General features: G+C 46.7%; 3 protein-coding genes across 4 annotated transcripts; all 3 read right to left on the reverse strand.

The window, feature by feature from the left end:
- Nucleotides 1–1,514: 1,514 nt before the first annotated feature.
- Nucleotides 1,515–3,627, reverse strand: LOC100832600. Of its 2 annotated transcripts, XM_014902704.2 has the most exons (3): nucleotides 2,675–3,627; nucleotides 2,539–2,635; nucleotides 1,515–2,438 (listed from the first exon to the last, which is right to left on the reverse strand). In XM_014902704.2, the coding sequence occupies exons 1-3, from the start codon at nucleotides 3,312–3,314 to the stop codon at nucleotides 1,967–1,969; spliced, it is 1,209 nt and encodes a 402-aa protein (XP_014758190.1). In that variant the 5' UTR covers nucleotides 3,315–3,627; the 3' UTR covers nucleotides 1,515–1,966. The 2 variants fall into 2 exon arrangements, with proteins under 2 accessions (XP_014758190.1, XP_014758189.1); XM_014902703.2 differs by having other exon boundaries at nucleotides 2,539–3,627.
- A 169-nt stretch (nucleotides 3,628–3,796) lies between these two features.
- LOC100832912 (putative disease resistance RPP13-like protein 3) lies at nucleotides 3,797–7,983 on the reverse strand. The gene is made up of 3 exons (XM_003579139.4): nucleotides 6,932–7,983; nucleotides 4,198–5,931; nucleotides 3,797–4,093 (listed from the first exon to the last, which is right to left on the reverse strand). The coding sequence occupies exons 1-2, from the start codon at nucleotides 7,777–7,779 to the stop codon at nucleotides 4,221–4,223; spliced, it is 2,559 nt and encodes an 852-aa protein (XP_003579187.1). The 5' UTR covers nucleotides 7,780–7,983; the 3' UTR covers nucleotides 3,797–4,093; nucleotides 4,198–4,220.
- A 4,496-nt stretch (nucleotides 7,984–12,479) lies between these two features.
- Nucleotides 12,480–12,898, reverse strand: LOC100833222 (extensin). Its single transcript, XM_003579140.3, has one exon. The coding sequence runs from the start codon at nucleotides 12,896–12,898 to the stop codon at nucleotides 12,533–12,535; it is 366 nt and encodes a 121-aa protein (XP_003579188.1). The 3' UTR covers nucleotides 12,480–12,532.
- Nucleotides 12,899–13,497: the final 599 nt, after the last annotated feature.

Here is a 13,497-nt window from a genome sequence, read left to right on the forward strand (position 1 = left end):
AATCGGAGAGAGTACTATATACAACTGTGTATAAAATCGACCTATTTTGCACAGATGGCTCAAACATCGTGTGCAAACAGTTTCTTCCGTTGCTCGAATATCTGAGATGAACTTCAGCAACTATCACTGAACTCTTCGATCAGTGGCGAAGCTAGAAACTTTTATCATTGGGTTCATTGAGCAGCAAAGCTAGGTTCCAAAGTGGATGAACCCAATGGTTATAAAGGGATTAGCCTAATCTTATTGGGTTCATTTGAACCCAATGGCTACATGCCAGCTCCGCCCCTGTCTTCGATCCAGCATGGCGTGTACACGAATGAAGATCGGAAGCTCTCCATTTCATTAATCAGCTCTTTGAAAGTTCCATACTCATGGGGGTATATGTTTCCTAAGACTTCCATCTTCAAGCTATTCAAATGATAGGCCAGTCCCGTCTGAAACGATTCGCTCAAGAAGATAATTTCTTTATATGGGTGAAACCCGAGTATCTCCGTCTCCCAGTAGGAATACTCTTTGGCTTTATGATCTCCATTGTCAAGAGAATTACCATGCATTGTCACAGTCCCCCTCAGAGTTCTCTACGACTGTCGCTTTTTCGACTTTATCCGAATAACAATCTTCAACCACGTCTCCACTTCCAAGTGCTTCGTCATTGTTAAAGTTCCCATCAACATATTCCATAGCTATTGCTTTCTCGTTGTCTTCCGAGTAGATATCTTTAGCCATGTCTTCCGAGTAGATATCTTCCCAGTTCTCGTTGTCTTCCAAGTAGAAATCTTCAACCATGTCTTCACTTTTAACACCATCGTGACCAAGGCTTCCTTGTCGGGTTCATCATCGACTTCCGTCATCAAGCATGGGATCATCAACACCTCGAAGTGCGGCGACACGTCGGGTCGTAGACCAGGAATCGGTCGTAGTACCACACATCGTTCTTTGTATCTTCCATGGCCGGGCTCGGGGTCGGGGGCAGAGCAGTCCACCACCCTGTGGCAGGGTTGACCACCCATTGTTCGAGCAGGAGGAGCCCGTTGCAGTGGTGGTGGATCTTGTAGTCATAGTGGTCGATGGCTTCGTCGTCCCACCAGTGGCCGAATTTGTCAGGGTCACCGAAGAATTTGGGGTTGGCGCGGCAGAGAAGGTCGAGCCTGCCGCTGACAGGGGCAGCAGCAAGGGCGCCGGCAGTGGAGGAGAAAGAAGGGCTGGAGAGGAACTCCGGTTAAAGGTGCTCATTGAGGTGGAAGAAGAGGTCGCCGACGGAAGGCGGGACCAGCTGGATCGGCACGCAGGAGGCTGTGGCCGTCGATGGCGGCGCGCCACGCCTTGCACACGCACCGGGACGCCGCCAGCCGGATTATTACTATTTATTAAAAATTCTCAAAAAAAAAACTATTATTACTATTTATTATTTTTTAAAGAAAAAAACTGCTTTGCTTGCTCCCTTCTCGGTTGCACTAATAGTCGAGATTCAAAGATATCCCAACAATTAATTCATCAACGCATAGGGTGAGATCGATCGATGCAGCCACAAGCTTGATCCAAACACGGAAATACATGATACCTATATGACTAGATGATTCAAACAAGGAACTAGCTAGCTGTAGCAGATAAAAACAATCCAGCCTCTACCAAGCAGCAAGAGTGCTAATTAACTATATAACAATAATAAAAAACCACAAATCTGTAAAAATAAACACAGAACCATGTACTTCTGTGTGTTTTTCCTTGACCTACTTTACATAGATTGCTCAAACATCATGTGCAAACGATTTCTTCTTTTGTTCCAATTGTTTGAGATGAACTATAGCTACTATCCGGAAACTCTTCGATCAAGCATGGCGTGTACGCGAAACAAGATAGGAAGGTATCAGCTCCACCAATTTCATACTTCTTGGGGTATATGTTTTCTAAGACTTCCATCTTCGAGCTATCCAAGTGATAGGCCAGTCCGGTCCGGTACGATTCGCTAAAGAAGATAAATCTCTTTATATGGGTGGAACCCGAGTATGTCCGTATCCCAGTAGGAATACTTTCTGGCTTCATGTCCATTGTCAAGAGGATTACCATTGTTGTAGTACCACTCAGAGTTCTCTTGGACTGTTATTTCCCTGTCATCTTCGGGAAGACGAGGAGACCAGAATAAGTTATAGTTAATATCTTCTAAAATCCAGGGACCTTGACCATGAACCGGGCGGTCAAATACGGAAGGATGCACTACTAACATGGGCTTGAGGTCATTTTCATGCTTCAAGATCCACTCGACCTCACCACCACACAACTCCTTGAGGATCCAAACCCGAAGGCAACCATTATGAAGTGACGCAAAGTACACCCCATTTTCCGATCTTCCCATATCAATTCGTAAACGATAGGGCTTCAGCCCCGCAGCATACACAGGCGTCTTAATCATGCGATATGTATTATCAGCCAAGGATATCCTGCAAAAGAAAAATCAAATCCTCGTAGAAGTTTAATTAGAAACAGAGAAACCAATTACAGAGATAACATGATTAAAAAGCCGAAAAGATTGGCACGCACCTCATGATAGAATCAGCCAAGCAATGTATGTAAAGCGTTCCTCGCAGATGTGCGGCGGCGCAGCAAGATAAGCCCAACCGCAACTCGCCGAGAGTCCCGGCGGCATCCCCTTCGCGGACAAAAGACCTCTCCTCCCAACGGCCCGACCTCGACGAGAAGACATGCATCTTGCACGGAGACGGCGGCCACTCGAGCCCCGCCATCCCCATAGCCACCAAGGGGTTCTCCTCCTCCTCCTCCTCGTAGTAATCGTTGTTCACCAAGGACGGGACCATGAGCACCTCCAAGTGAGGCGACACCGTCGGGTCGTAGTCCAGGAACCGCTGGTAGCACCACACGCGGTTCCTTGGGTCTTCCTCCTTGGCTGGGCTCGGGGGCAGAGTGATCCACCGCCCGGTGGCGGGGTTGACTACCCATTGGGGGAGAAGGAGGAGGCCGTTGCATTGGTCGAGGACGCGGTAGTCGGGAATTCGACGGCCGCCGCGGAATTTGGGGTTGGCGTGGCGGAGGAAGTCGAGCCTGCCGCTGACTGAAGAAGAAGGGCAGGAGAGGAACTCCGGGTAGATGTGCTGGTTGAGGTGGAAGAAGAGGCCGGCGACGGAGAGCGGGAGCAGGTCGGCGCGGAGGAGGCCGTGGCCGTCGATGGCGGCGCGCCAGGACTTGCTGACGCAGCGGGAGGCCGCCAGCCAGCGGGGCGGCACGCGGCGGAGGATCTCGGCGAACTCGTCGCCGGAGAGGCGCGCCGTCTGGTCCACGTGCCCGCCGCCGCCCGCCATGGATCCTTGATCTGGAGATTCGAGAAGCGTTCCGATCGAAAGTCCTTTGCGATAGATGAGGTAGAGGTGTCCCGATCGGGCCTCTTCCTCCGACAGCAGCGGTGCTTCCCGCGGGCTGGGCCTCCGGCTAGCCGATTCGGTATCCTTGTTTCAAACCGAACCAAACTTGCGAACTGACTTCCGCACTTGTGATGCGGTGTGGCCTGCTAGCTATCGGGAGTTATGACCCAGAGAACTTTGGAGGTCGTGGGCCGAAACGCGCAACTGGCCCACACTCGAAGACAGCTCTTCTTCTGTTTTTTTTTCCTCCTCCGGAACGCGATATACACAGTCGCTCGTATTTTTGATTGGTATATATATACAAAGTGACATTTACTAAAAAGAATCACATTGCTCAATATGTTGATGTATTACAATGTCATTCATTTGTACCAAACGAGGATCTATGGAAGACAACATAATTTTTTTTATAAAAGCAGACAAACAAATTTCAATCACCCTTCTTAAGACAATCCAGGGTACACAGTTCATGCCATTCTTTATTTTACATCTGGATACATGTAAACGTAAATGTATAATGCTACCGATCCGAGGAAGAAAAATATAAATTTAGCCATCATTCTCAAGGCAAACCATAGTAAGTTTGAAGCATGGAAGGTCCATCCATTTTTATCCTTTCGGAACTGAAGAAAGGAAGAAACGGTTGGACTGGGGAAGGAAACAAAGATCTCATGGGGGCAGCTCCAGTGACCATCAATTGTTGATTTGTTTAATTGACCCTAAATTGAAGGACGAAAACAACAGATGATAAGATATTCTATAATGTGACAGAATGTGATTTAAAAAGTAACCAAGGGTCTCTGGAAGGAAGAAAACTTGGTACCTGAAGCTAGCCTCTCTGCAGAATCATTCATCAAACGTCCAAACTAAGGTTGGATGGTTGGGATGGGCCTCCATTGCTATCACCATGGCAGCCTCCATTTCGAGTCCCTCCTCGTCGTCGTCATCCCCCACCCACTGGATGCGGAGATGGCGCAGGCCGGGAAGGCCTCCCAAGATCTCCACGTCTTCCTTGCTGAGGCCGTAGACAGAGAAGCGCAGTTTCTCGAGGCTGACGAGCGAGGCCATCCATGTAGGAACTTTCGAGAGTGCACCGGTATCGATGACAAGTTCCCGAAGGCCATATGGAGGATTAGTTTCAGGGAACCAATAATCCTTCTCGAAGATCTCATCCGCTGCCTCGTTGATTTGAATGTGCAGAGTCTCAAGGCTTGCTTTGCTCAGCTCAGCGATGGAAGAGACCATCTCCTTCTGTTTCTCCTCCCAACGGTCACCAGCATAGTAGTTGTTCAATATTATGCTCAGGTTCCTCAGGCTTTTCAACTTGCCAAGACCTTTGAGAAGCACACTTGACTGATTATAGACGTTCAGCTCTTCAAGAACTTGTAGCCCTTGCATGGCTGCAACTTCATCTGGTACTGCAGCGTAACCATCACCAACAGACAACCGTTGGAGCTGCCAGATGGCAGCTGGAATTTTCATTTTTCTGTCGTATCCATCTATGTCAATCTCCAAATGTGGAATCCTTGCTACTCGTTCTGGAAGCTTCGTAAGGGCACTCGCACACCTGAACCTCAGGTATTTGAGGTGCAACAAATTGCCGATACCTGCGAGGTTATCGTCGCTTAACTGCGAGCAGTCTTCGTAATCTAGAACACGCAACAATCTGCACTCAGACACAGATGGGATCTTCGCATTACGCCCAAAAACATGGAGTGACCGGGCACTAGATATAACTAGTCCCACTGGAACCTCACCGCCATTCTGCAGAGACAACCGACGAACCTTGATTCGTGGGTCGGGGTTTACACCAGGTACACCTACTATAGTCACAAAGTTCTCTTCAATGGCCTTGAATACGATGAAATCATGAACTGTGTCATGAACTCGGCAGCTCTTCACCTCATGACCGAATGTCTCATCTATCTCCACCGGCTGGATCAAGCTCCTGTTGATGAGCTCGTTAAAGCACATCTCTCCTGACTCATGCGCAGTATAACCGGCTTGTTTATGAATGAATCCCTCTCCAATCCATCTCCTTATCAAATTCTCCTTATTGATAGTATGATCTTCTGGAAATATACTCAGATACAGTAGACAAGTTTTAAGATGACGAGGAAGATCCAGGTAACTAAGAGATATTACGTTTACCATTACATCGACGCTAGCATTTCTTAGTGCACGACCAACTGAATCCATCACTTGCTCCCATTTGTCCTTTTTACTTGCCTTGTCAGCCAACAAACCAGCGATAGCAATGATCGCCAATGGTAAACCGGCACATTTTTCCAAGATTTGACTGGAAATTTCTTTAAGATACGAAGGGCATTTTTCTTCAGAGTTGAATAATCTTCCATAGAATAATTGCCTCGAGTACGTCATATCAAGAGGCCTCATATTATATATATGGCCAATGAATGATGATCGGCATGACTGAGCAACAACATTTATACGAGTGGTGGTTATTATTTTGCTGCCATAACTGGTTGTGGGAAATGCATACTTAATGACATCCCATGTTTCCACCTTCCATATATCGTCTACGACAATAAAGTATCTGCAGATGAAAGTAAACAAATATTATGCTTTTTGACCAGAAAAGACAGGTAACAAAAATATATCTAATTGGTACTCCCTCTGATCCTAAATTCTTGACTCAAATTTGCCCAAATATGGATGTATCTATTCTTAAAAAGTGCTTAGATACATGTAATATTTCGACAACAATTTAGGATCGGAGGCGGAGCCGGACAATATTCTGTCCTCAAATTTTATGTACCAATTTAGGATACATACTGAGTGCCGCTGATTTTAGTACATATTGTAGTAAAGCTGTACTAAATTAGCGACACTCGTTGTGGATCGGAGGAAGTGGTTTGGTTCTCCTCTCAACTTAACTCTGTCCTGAAACTCTGTAGTATTTTTTTTCCGATTGTGGGTCCATATTCATGCTAAGAATAACTTAATTGGTGCGCAAAGCCCACATTACGATTATATTGTTAAATATCATCTGAAAGAACTAAACCCCATGGACGCTAGCAAAGACCCTTCCGAACAGAACTACTCCCTGCGTCCCATAGTTTTTGTCTCAAATTTGTTCAAAAAAAGGATGTATCTATTTCTAAAAGGCGTTTAGATACATGTAATATTTTGACAAGAATTATGAGACGGAGAAAGTACCAGCTAAAATATTCACTTCTGCCACCATCTCTATAAACTGAAAAGATCAGCAGGGAATACAATAATGAACTACTCCTTCCGATTCTAAACTCTTGTCGTGATTTTAGTTTAAATTTGAACTATTTAGGATTAGAGGGAGTACAAAGTGAACACAAAACAAGCTAACGGTCGGAACTCTGAAGTAGGATCTCCCTGGTTACGCTACGCCCCCTATCACACTAAAAAAAACTCTGAACTCGGATCTGAATATCATGCTGTCATGGTCGTCCTAGGAATTAAAATATAAACAGTGAATATCTCGTTGGCTGTTCAAACACATACTGTTAATTTGCTGTCTAAGACAAGAAAAAGTTTGAAGGATGTGAAGCAATCAATACCTTTTGTCGGCGAGGAATTCCCCAACCTTGGTGATAAGTTGTGGCAAGTGTTCCTTGGCAGTAGCGGAGTATTTCTTGTCCAACTGACTGAGAATATTACTCATGACACTTACCATGTCTGGATTCTGCGACACGGACAGGAAAGCATGGCAATCGAACCCCCTTTTGAGCTCTTGGTACACTCGGTTCGCCAGAGTCGTCTTCCCCAATCCTCCGGACCCAACAATGGCGACCACCTTGAGTGGCTGCTGCTGCTGTGTTGACTCGCCTTCGTCGGCCAACAGCTGGATCACTTCTTCCTTGGGTTCTTCAACACCGACGAGCTTCGACGCGTCCTCAAAGATGGCAAGAGCTCTGGGGTCAACCTGCCGCGGCTCCGTGGGGGCAGCGGCGACAGCGGCAGCGGCGGCGGCAGGTGGGCCGGGCCTGTTGTACCTGGCATTCCTCTGGCTCACCTCGACGGCCTGAATCTTGAGATCCTCGATGGCCTTGGCGATCCGGTGGCGATCCTTGGTCCGGCCCACGAAGCCCATGACCTTGCCCATGCATCCGCCGGGGCTGGGCCTGGGCCGGGCGGCGACGCGGGCCATGAAGTCGTCGAGGCTGTCCTCGGCGTCGTACGAGAGCTCCCGCACCTCCTTCATCCAGGCCTTGTCCTGCGGGTCCTCAGGCTCCTCCTCCGACATCTTCTCCAGGAAGACGTCTATGGCGGTGAGCTCGCGGGAGAGCGACTCGATCTCGCCGCGGATCCCCTTGAGGCGCTTGTACTCGTCGCCGGCCAGGGTCGCCAGCTTCCCCAGCACGGGCCCCAAGGCACCAGTCGCCGCGCTCACCAGAATCTCCTCCATTGGCGCCGGCGCGCGAGCTAGCTCAGAGCAGAGCAGACAGGATGGATGGCCATGAGCTTTATATACAGGTCAAACAATCGAGTAAGCAGCTCATTTGTCGTCAGAACCTGGGCGGAGGCCTGTGGCGATAATGTTATCTTCTGTCCCCCGTGAGGCTCGTGTGTATAGATTAATTATCTGCTGGCTATGGCCTAGATAAGACAGAAATGCCCGTATACTCTGTTTTCAAATTCAGACACGCAGATCATACATTACTTAGTCTAACTGCTTATCCACAGGATCGATCGACACCTGCCTGATGATGCTAGTACGTTATTTGACCGAGATGGATGGCCGGCTGAATGTCAATTGAATCGCATGCTGAATATACAGTTCCTGTATGAACAACTGAACATGCGTGTCTTACTAAATGATAGGCCTGCGTGGCAATCTTATCGTGTGAGCTTTGCTTCGATAGGCACGCATGACGCATGGATAACATTTCCAACAACACTTTTTTTTTAAGTTTAAACTGTAAGAGCTGCGCGATTGCAGTCCGTCTCATGATATATCTCAGTATAGAAGATGGAATTAGTGAAAAAAAATTTATAAACTCCCCAGGCGGATGGCTAATCTCAGGAATGGCTGTTTTTGATACGATGCAAACGGTGACACCGGATATATATACAATATGCCTCGGAATAGCTGCGTCCATGGCGTCCTTCCTTATGCTTGGAGGAGAACCCACCAAGCGTATAGCATTCCCTCACGCTAGATTATGCTTCACCAACCTGCCAGTGCTTATTATCGAGTAAGGACACCAGAAATTTTACTAGAAGTGGAAGAGTTACACAAAGTTTGCGAAATGATCACAAGAGTTTATGCACTAAGAACAGGCAAGCCTTTTTGGGTTGTATCCGAAGACTTGGAAAGGGATGTTTTTATGTCAGACGAAGCCAAAGTTTATGGGCTTGTCGATATTGTACAACACTCTTCAGTCCATAGCATCATACAGATATCAACATCATCTACATATTTTGGTCAAAAAAAAACAACATCATCAACATATAAGAGCAAAAAACATGGCCAAATTGTCTTAATGGTGGTTAAGATGAGGGCCGGAGAAAAAAGAGTTCGTCTGACGTGTCGACTTAACTGTGAGCCCTACCTGTCGGTTTCGCTGTCAAATAACTTAATCTGGGTCATTTGGGTTTTCTGAAACAATTAGACCCAAAATCTGTGATTTTTTGTTGCAAACCTCAAAACTTGTGTCCCGGTGAAACCCTAACCCCAAAACCCGTGGTTTTCTGAAATTTACTCTCTTTTTTTTTGCTTTTTGTGGGATTTTCTAATCTCTATATTTTTTTGTAATTGATCCGTCATGTATTTTTTATTATATAATAGATCAACGTAACTCGACACGATCACCACTAGTACGCAATACCCGATCGTTTGCACAAAATGACAAGAAAACAATATACGGTTTCCAATTTCAGGACAAGAAAACTTTCGTGTATGATTGGATATCAGACAAATGTCAAGCAAAAAAGGATCTGATGACGGGAGACAAGGTGAGATGTATATAGACAAACAAAACTTAACCACCATTAAGACAATTTGGGGTTGATGCGATCCTTTATTTTACATAAATGCAAATGTAATCGTGCTACCAATCGAATCCGAGGAAGTCAAATGTAAATTTAGCCATCACTTCAGTATAAGACATAGGTGGGACGGTTGGGATGGGCCTCCATCGCTCTCTTGATGCCACCCTTCAACTCAGGTGACCCATGATGATCCCACCAACAATAGAGGTGGCACAGGCTGGGCAGGCCTCCCAGGAGCTCCATGTCTTCCTTCCCGATCCCACGCAATGGGATCTGCAGTTTCTCGAGTTTGACGAGTGAGGCCATCCATGTTGGAATCCTTGAGAGTCCTCCCGACTTGATGACAATGGGAAGCAGGCAGCGCCTTGCGCGCGGATGCTTTGGCCACGGTGCTAGTCTAGTGGGGACATGCCGCCCCGCCAGGCCACCACCTCCCACCGCGGCACCACCATTGCTCCCAAACATCAGGTAGGCCATCATGCCAGTAGGCCCACCAACCACATCATAGCTATTCGTAACAACGTCGTATGGCACGTGCAATGGTCGATCAGACTGTCTTCTCTTATGCGTTTCATGTCACTTAAGAAAGACAACCGAACACATGTTGTTCAATACGTCATCTTTTAGTGTCTTATCTTACAATTAGGGCTAACATCTCGGAGTAGAAAACCCTAAACGATGTTACCGCCTAAACATCACTTATTTTGCAAAGTCTAAACAGGCTGCATTGGAGCTGACATTCTTTACACTACAAAGTTACCGTCTAATAGAGATGTGGAGACGGTGGCCATTTGAGCCACTCCATTCCCATAATCAATATGAGCTCTATACTATCGTGGATGCGCCAAGCATTAGCCATTAGCAACAATGCATCACATTGGCCGGTTTGCCGTACACGCGGCCATGAATCCGGCGACCATATCGGGCCTGGTCTATTTTGCATATACTGGAGCCGACAAAAAAAATTATACAGTCTTTTTTTTAAAACTATTTTTATTTATTTATACAAAGTTATCTTCAAATAAACTAAGCAAGCACGTCATTGACTGTCTTGGACCTCCATTGGGCCAAGATCGAGTCATTAACAAATCTTTTTTTCGTCAAATAAACTGATATCAGATCTCGATCAAATGGCCGGTTTTGACGTACGTGGTGGCCGGTGCGTATGCATGCGCGCGGCCGGTGGCCCACTCTCCCCGCGTTGCTGCCGAGAGGCCGGTGCCATACTGCCATCGCGACGGGATCCGACGTTTAAGTCTAGCTAGCTAGCAGCTTCCGAAAACTTTATTACTCACTCCGTCCAGCTATCTATCTAGACATGACTTGGTATAGATGCGTTCAAATTTAGTCAAATTTGAAACATTTTTTGTTAAACGGAGGAGTATAATTAATGTGATTTTTTTTAGTAAACACACTACAGACGCAGACGCTCACAACCACAAACACACACTCACTCCTACGCACACACACCCTACCACTATGAGAACCTCCGAGAGACTGGTCCGACACATTATCTTGAGATTGACGAAGTCACCATAGGTGACTCCTAGTTGACGGGTACATCACTCCCACTGAAAGCACAACGCCGGTTAGGTTCTGGAATAAATTCAAGAAAATGCGAGCACCCGTGTCAAATCGGAGACTTTAACCTGGGTGGGCTGGTTCCACCACAAGGACCCAACCACCTGAGCTCAGTTCGCAATTAATGGATTTTATTTGAAGCCACCTTTTCATCAGGAATCTCCACTGAAGTTTGTCTCTACCTTCTTATAATACTCATGCCGTTTGGCGTATTTTGTTTCGTTAAGACAAGGTTTTAATCAATGAAAACTCTATTGATAGAGTTATAAAAAAGTTAGAGTGATATTCTTCAAATCAAATTTTTATAATGGCATATCTCCAACCGTTGGAGTAGACGGTGCCGATCCAATTAACCCAAACAACGAATCGGACCCGATCCTTCAGCCCAAGGCATCTTTCTTTTCCTCTTCCCGTACTTGGGCCTATACAGGCTTGTTAAAGAACCGACCCATTCTATTTACTACTCTCTCCGTTCCAAAACACAACTCATATAGATTTATACACTTGAACCAAAGCAGCTCTCGTTTCTAGTGACTGATCACTCATATTAGATTAATGATAAATTGATTAATGATAAATGGATGTGATAAATTTTCGGCCTTTGCGGGCACTTGATGATGGCCCACTGCTTGACCTTCATGGAGTATATATATATCTGCAGGCAAGTGCTTACATAGATGCATATATGGAACATCACTATTCACAAAGAAAGTCAGTGAGCTACACACTAGTGCAAGAAAGTAATTGGGGCTTAATTTTTTGATGATACTACTTTGTACTGTAAAATTTAGTCAGCACACTCTGCTTTTGCACCTCGATGTACTAGTATGTTTAGAACCTCCTCCTCTGGCTGCGGATGCAGAATAGAGCACGTTATAACATGGTCTTGAATCCTAACATTTCGAAAACAGACAATTCTTCTGGTTTTTCCAAAAGACTGCAGCTACACCTACACAAAGCAGTTTCTTTTCCTTGCTATTACGATAACCCATCCCATATATTGCCCAATCAGTAAAGGTACAGTATAACTTGTTTAATTCCAAAAGCACACAACAAAAGATGCTCCAGAGAATGAGTAAACGATTGAATGCTCTCTCTTCCTGCCGACACAATTGACAGGCAGTGCTGCATTTGCATCCCCTCTTCTTTACATTATCTTTAGTTGGCACACTTCTATTCAGCACCAACTGATTGACCTTCGGGCCAAGATTCAGAATGTTCAGTTCTGGATGCTGGGTTTAGCCCAAGATCAATTACATGAACTGGCGCAGCTGGCCAATTTTTCCTGGTTTAATTAGCTCCCCCCCCCCCCCCCCCCCCCCCCCTCCTAGCATCTTACCTATACTTCATCGGGGATGTAACCATTGTTTCCATTTAACAAAGAGGTATTTTTCTGTTCAAAAAAACATCAACATCATCCCTCTCAAGTCTCAACAACAAAAAAAACTTCCAACATCTCAAAGACAAACAAACTTTAACACCATCGATCATGCAGTCACTCACTCTCTCCACACACACCATACCGACCGATGGACGAAGCACAGATTAATTAACAGATGCGCGTAGCACACGCAACGTCGCTAGAGCTAGACGTTGCTGCCGCCGTCGGGCGAGACCGGAGGCATCGGCACGTCAGGCGGCGGGGTGGTGTCCGGCACGTCGTCAGGGAAGGCGTCGCCGTCCCCCTGGGTGCCGGTGATCTTCTCCTTGGGCGACGGCGTGGGCGGCCCCACGGGGTCCGGCTCCCCGAGCCTCGGCGGCGTCTGCCGCGGCGGCGCGTCCTCCGGCACCGGCTGCATCGCCAGCGGCGGCTCGGTCACCGACGACACGTGCCGTTGTCGCATGGCCGCGGTTGGAGGACCGCCGGCGCGTCGCCTTAGCTCGACGAGAAGCGTGCCGTAGCGACCGCGGGCGGCGCCGCTGGCAGCTCGGAGGCAGCCTGAGGAGGCCATTAATGGCTGATCGATTGCACGGCTTGTCCTTGCTACTTCTCCAGAGTTCTTCTTTGCTTTCCTATAAGGATGCTGCGACGTTTACTACTACGTGCAAATAGGCTACGGGCTCTTTTTAGCAGGACACCGTCGCCTGCCTGGTGTCCGGTAGGCACTTACGTGGCACCGCGGGATGTGACACGTGTCCACCTGTTTGCGGGACACGTCACCATTTGCATGCAAAGATCCCAGATGCTCACATGCGTCGGATTTTGTAGCAGGTCCTACCTAGGGATGGCACCCAGATTCCATGGGTACGAGCTGAGTCTTCCGATAGCCCTTGCTCGTCCTCTTTGCGATTAGCCGGCAGCGGGTACAACTTTTTCTCATATCCGTCACCCGTCAAGGTAGACGGGTACCCACGGGTAAAAATACCTTAATAAAATTTGATCAATAAGAACATGTTCCTTAGAAACAGTATCATATATTTTTCAAAACCATAACAATTTTGTCATCAACAATACTATATTAACACATTATAAATAACAACAACACATAAAAAGATAATACTATATCGTTTAAAACTGTAAGTGGCAACACATCGCACATGTATGAGTTTA

This window comes from Brachypodium distachyon, chromosome 4 (genome assembly GCF_000005505.3).
Source record: "Brachypodium distachyon strain Bd21 chromosome 4, Brachypodium_distachyon_v3.0, whole genome shotgun sequence".
NCBI lineage: Eukaryota > Viridiplantae > Streptophyta > Magnoliopsida > Poales > Poaceae > Brachypodium > Brachypodium distachyon.

What these genes read in the sequence shown, in the direction of transcription:
- LOC100832600 (XM_014902703.2), bottom strand. Translation starts at nt 3,314, where the DNA reads ATGGCGGGCGGCGGCGGGCACGTGGACCAGACGGCGCGCCTCTCCGGC. An exon ending in TTGGCTGATTCTATCATGAG is followed by an intron (nt 2,439 to 2,538) that starts GTGCGTGCCAAT and finishes TTTCTTTTGCAG; the next exon opens with GATATCCTTGGCTGATAATA.
- LOC100832912 (XM_003579139.4), bottom strand. Translation starts at nt 7,779, where the DNA reads ATGGAGGAGATTCTGGTGAGCGCGGCGACTGGTGCCTTGGGGCCCGTG. An exon ending in GAATTCCTCGCCGACAAAAG is followed by an intron (nt 5,932 to 6,931) that starts GTATTGATTGCT and finishes TTTCATCTGCAG; the next exon opens with ATACTTTATTGTCGTAGACG.
- LOC100833222 (XM_003579140.3), bottom strand. Translation starts at nt 12,898, where the DNA reads ATGGCCTCCTCAGGCTGCCTCCGAGCTGCCAGCGGCGCCGCCCGCGGT.